This window comes from Sinohyriopsis cumingii, chromosome 14, assembly GCF_028554795.1.
Source record: "Sinohyriopsis cumingii isolate HCF-2022 chromosome 14, ASM2855479v2, whole genome shotgun sequence".
NCBI classification, from domain to species: Eukaryota; Metazoa; Mollusca; class Bivalvia; order Unionida; family Unionidae; genus Sinohyriopsis; species Sinohyriopsis cumingii.
The window spans coordinates 51406550-51412549 of NC_142974.1; the positions used below are offsets into that span (position 1 = coordinate 51406550).

At 35.6% G+C, this 6000-nt stretch overlaps 1 protein-coding gene across 1 annotated transcript; it reads left to right on the forward strand.

The window, feature by feature from the left end:
• Positions 1–1042: 1042 nt before the first annotated feature.
• Positions 1043–2649, forward strand: LOC149783790 (uncharacterized; the record flags this gene model as incomplete). The annotated part of the gene is made up of 3 exons (XM_089932914.1): positions 1043–1273; positions 1528–1704; positions 1963–2649. Coding segments are annotated over 3 exons (912 nt in total), but the record flags the coding sequence as incomplete, so codon positions are not given.
• Between the last annotated feature and the right edge of the window lie 3351 nt (positions 2650–6000).

Below are 6000 nucleotides of genomic sequence, written 5' to 3' on the forward strand. Positions count from 1 at the left end.
ACTGACAATAAATTAGGGACGATTCCAACATACTCTGAATGACACTGTTACAGGTCTTGATACCAAAAAAAAATGCCAAACTCTTAATTGCATTGGGAACAAGCACCTGTTTTAACTTCCGTCAAAATCAAAACCGAGGTATTTGGCATGAACATGATTAATCTAAATACTGCGTATATTCTGTCAATATATTATCAACAATATATAATGGTTAAATTGTAAGCAATATACCTATAATTAATGTATGATAATTCCAGAAATATCGCTTTATTATATACAGTAAAGATCGTCTTCCAAGCTTCTGCTATCTTAAATAAGCATTTTTGATAAATTATACGCCGCTGCCAATAATGAACGACATTTCGTCATCCATCCATCCATCCATACAATGATCCGTTCTTACATACATACATACATACATACATACACAACATACATACATACATAACATACATGAATACATACATACAAACACAACATACATTAATATATACATACAAACACAACATACATTAATACATTGATCCGTACATATACTATATAAGGTTTTGTTTTCATTTAGGCCAAGGCATTAGGGCAAGAGAATTTGTTTGAAACAGCCCATGCACTGGTTAATGAGTTTATAGATGTTCATGCAGAACCATTACAACCTGAGGCATCCAGGGTAGCGGAGACGAACCTAGTTAGAATGGTCAACCGGACCAGGTCCGCAACCAGACCAGAAGATCCCAGAGATCTTACGTTTACTGTAAGTGAATGCTTTTTTCTGTATATAATATGTAGTTGCATTGTATTTTTCCATATATATATATATATATATATATATATATATATATATATATATATTAATTCGTACTCTACGTGTTATTTATTTATATTTATAAAATTCTGCCAAGTCTTGCCGTTCTGTTTCTTGTATCGTTATAACTCTCTCTCTCTCTCTCTCTCTCTCTCTCTCTCTCTATATATATATATATATATATATATATTCCAGCTCGACGACGGATTTCTTAACTCGACCATCAGTGAACCGTTCTTTTGATTTGATGTCGTCGTTGGCAGGAAGCGTCACCTGATCTTTGCTACTAACAAACAGCTGGAGCTTCTCGGAATGACCAAAACCTGGTATATTGATGGCACATTCAAATTAGTAAAGAAGCCATTTTATCAACTGCTATCTATACATGGATTTGTGAGATCCGGTGATGACTTAAAACAGATACCGCTGTGTTTTTGCATCATGTCAGGAAAGAAGAAGAGACATTACAAAAAGGTGTGTGTGTACTGAGGATGAGATAAGATTATGATAATTACTTTAATATCATAATGTATAAAATAATGAACAGTATTTTATCACAGACAATATATTTTCAATTTATTTATCCTAAATATACACGTCCAGATCAAAAAGTGATTTAGAAAATCAGTAATCAAATTAATTATTGTACGAGCAAATAAAAGACACTAAACGATACTGAATAATCAGTATATCCATGAATAGTTTTACTTTTTCTCTTCCATTTTCAGGTTTTTCAGTCAATCAAGGACCTATTGCCTGAAACGAAAGTCCAGTCATTTGTTGTTGACTTCGAAAAGGGTCTTTGGCAAGGGATCAGAGCAGCTTTTGAAACCCCGCAAATACATGGTTGCGCATTTCATTTTGGACAGGCCCTTTGGAGAAAGGTTCAGGAAATGGAATTACAGGTAAACTCATTTCAGTCCACTCCATTGAGCTGCGATGTTAATATTCATTAGTCTAGTTACGATGTCTTTAGATTTTGGATAGCCAGTTCAGAACTATTTTCGAAATGCTGAAAATCACTTATAACTCAACAATATTTTGGGAAATTCAATATCTTGAGAAGTCAAAATCTAAATTATTTACGATAATGTATAAATCTGTTCATCCCAATTCCTTTTTTTTTAATTAAAAAATAATTGTATTTTCGTTTCCAATTCTAGCGGGTCTATCAGGAACACGACAGTATGTACAAACATCTGCGAAAGGTTTTCGCGCTCCCCCTATTACCAGCAGAAGACATACCACCGTCATTTGCAGAATTACAACGAAGAGTTGATCCAGAGGCAGTGAATGTGCAGTCATTCCTACGATATGTGGAAGACACCTGGATTCACAATGACATATGGACTGTTGACTCCTGGTCAGTTTATGGCAGAAGCATCCGAACCAATAATGATGTGGAAGGGTGGCATAATCGTATGAACAGGAGAGCAAGAAAGGGAAATTTGCCTTTCTATCTCCTCATAACTTTACTTCATAAGGAAGCCAGAGAAGTTGGATCTGTAGTTCGTCTGTTGCAAGAGGGGAAGATAAGACGACATCAAAAGAAACAGACAACAAAAGTTCAGGGTCGCCTTATCAAGTCATGGGAGAAGTATGGAAACCACCAAATCAGCACGAACACCTTGCTTAAATGCTGTGCCAGATTGTATGGTCCGACATAGCAACAGTAAAGCTGGACGGAGTAATGCTTTCCAAAACTGGACATATTTTATATACACGTGCCTTGTGCGTTGTCCATATGTTGAAAACATTATACTTCAGTAGAGATAATATGTATATTTGTATTTCAGTTTCGTATAGCAGTAGTTGATGTTTTACTTGCATGCATTAAAAAATAAATCATTGATAGTTACTGTTTAGAAGTATACTTTTGCACATCATAATTTGACACCTATACCTTGTCATGAGATGTAATTTTGATTAGTGATGTGTTTTGATTTAAAAATGCAAATACATGCTTCATATTTCAAAAATATAAATCTCTGAAACCATTTTTATATCTCTTTATTGTTAATTACAATTAACATTCCTCGCCCCTCCTCCTGTCTTTTCATTGCTCGCTATATGTCGGGCTATTCTGTTCACAGCTTTGAAAAGATGTAATGTATAACGATCGGGATATAGAAATGAAATACATTAATTTGGACTGTTTCTGTCAGCAGTTCAGTCGAGTAATTAGGACCCGATTTATAGCTAGTTTTACAAAATTAAAAGTAACAATGCCAATAAATGGCAGGAGATAAAAAGTCAATTAACCCGAGCTTGAAAAAAATGATTAAAGTTCAACATTTAAAAAAAAAGTTATTTTGCTGGCGACCACAAGTCTTTAATCATCGTAGCTTTTGTTTCGCGAAAGGAATATATCTAACTACATATGTACGATCGTGATATTGACTGTTAGAATTACAAAGCCCCCTTTTAAGTTGTGTCTAATGTACGCTCGCTGATTGGGTAAACGAACAGCATGATAAGTGGCGATATGCCAATTTCCTACAAACGGTAAAAGTGGTTTTCATCAGTATGTGTAACAGCGAAAATAAAAGTACTGTAAACGATAGATTAATTTTCTGATCAGTCTTATTACATAAATGAAGAAAGAAAAAAAGGAAAATATTGTCTGATATAACGGCACGCTGAATGTAATTGAAATGGATGAGAGTGATGGGATTATGGGGCATGAAATTAAATCATAACGACAGGTCCCTAAAGTAAAATGAAGATAATGGTGTAATGCTTGTGAATTTCTATAAATGTCCGATATTTCCAATGATGTGGGGCGAAACGTCCATGGGCCGAAACGTCCATGGGGCGAAACGTCCATGTACCATGTGGGGCGAAATGTCCATTGAAGTGGGGCGAAACGTCCTGGGCCGAAACGTCCATGGGGCGAAACGTCCATAATCCGTAATTTGTATGCACAATGCGAAGCATATGACCTGTGAATTGATAACCTTAATTAGTGACGAACGATACGCGTGATTCAGTCTAAGGTAATATACGTTGGAGTTATACGATTAGATGGTTCCTTTGCGTCTGTCGATTTCCATTGCTCGTCAGAACGGTCACTGTCAAATGAAAGAAAATACACTAAAATCATGTCATTATTTGAAGCGAGTGTGGGTCTTCTTTTTTTTTTTTCTTTTTTTTTTTCAAGTGTGGATCCTTTTTTACTAAGGTACGTTTTGATTTGAGTACGTTTTTGACTTGGGTACGTGTCGGTTTGAGTACGTTTTAACCTGTTCCCGGGAAGAAGAATAAAACTATTAATTTGGTTTATTACGTGAATTACAGAAACCAGACAAAACCGGTTGAGTGGTTACCGGCACTGACTAAAGCTTATATGTATAACCATCTAGCCGTTAATTGATTACTTTACTGGTGTTATCTAAAGTGTTTAGGCCAAATGCGTTTAAAAAAAAAAAGTATTATAAGTAATAAAGCAGTCAAATGTCGTGCGTGATGTATTTCGATTCTTTGATACAAAAATCTGCTATCCTTTGGTGGATGTGAGATAAGAAGGAAAGGCCAAACAAAAATTATTTCAGCAAAATACTTATGAGTAAGTATTTTCATTTATTGATGGTTTTGTTAAATTGCTATTGCATTGATTTTATTGTTTGAAGTTAAAGTTTAATGATTAAAAATTGTTCTGTCCCCTTGCTCATTCTTACCGTTGTTTTCACGTGACGTCACAAAAAGTGTGTACTTCCATATCCGCCATTTTGAGTCACATGCCCCTCAAACCGGTACCTAATAGCATTGTTCTTCCCGCATAATTGCGAAGGCACGTCTCATTTTGTGCGTAAGAATATAATAAAACATCACATTATGTTGTTCCTGTCAACCGCACGAGACTTAAAGCTTGACTTTTCTACTTGTGTTCTTCAAGTAAAACGTTTAAATTTCAACAATCTTTGTTATTCTCAAATAAACAAATAGATCGACCGATAAACAAACGCATAAACAAATGGATACACAAACAAGTAGAAACATTTAATGATTTTCAATTTTCCTGGGCTGAAATCAATCATTTGGTTATCGTTCAAGTTAAAAAGCTAATTGTTAATATACAATTTCATATTTCTAAAGGCATTTCAGGAATACTTCGTTTTGACATTCGACAAAAAGTTATGTACCGTTTTGCACGTGTTTCGTTTGAATAACAACTGAAGATGAAATGTATTTTTGAACAGTTATCGCTTTCATTCAGTATCATCCTACGTCCATCATCTCCACAACAAATATAATAATTGACCATACTAATTAAACTGGTTTGTCAACTGTCTTTGGTACAAACACCTGTTGTCGCGGAAAGTATTTGTACATAAAACTTCTGGCATAAAACACAATGAAATTTTAATGATACGACACACTTTTAAAAATGTCAATATTGTCTGTAAAAAAAACATAGAATGAATTTCTATTTGATAGCAGTATACATGATTACGGTTCAGATTCACTATACTGTCTTTCGATTAAAGCAAGGGAGCTTCCAGCCTTATTTTTTTTTTCGTTCTGTAGGGCACTTAATTTCAAGTTTAATCTATGCATTGTTTCAATGAAGTAATTGTCCTTATCGACAGTTAAGTCAGATTATTGTCTGGAATATACATGATGACTAATGTTGACAAAGGTTTGTTAGGGACTCAAAATGGCGGCACAAGGTACGCGCGCATTGCATTGTGGGTATTTGCGTATTCAATCGTGACGTCTGTGAAAACAACCCTATGCAATGCAACATTGATTAAACATATTATTCAGCAGCTACAAAAACATCAAAAGTGTTTAAGAGAACTGCTTGACCGCTCCGGTGGCCTAGTGGTTAAAGCGTCCGCCTCGGATGCGGGAGGTAGTGGGTTCGATCCCCGGCCGAGTCATACCAAAGACATACAAAAATGGTACTAACAGCTGCCTCGCTTGGCGCTCAGCATTAAAAGGTTAGTGTTAGGCCCGGTCGGCCTGGTGTCAGGATAATGTGACTGGGTGGGACATCGTGCTACGCGTCTGCGGCATGATGCCCAGTGCTAGACATCACTATAAACTGTCACACTGCAGACATAGCGATATGACTGAAAAATTGTTACAAGCTACGTTAAAAATCCAAAATCACACACACACACACACACACACAAAGAGAACTGCAGGAAAACATTGATTTACTTGAAATATTTTGAGACCTGAAAAAACAAGTCAAT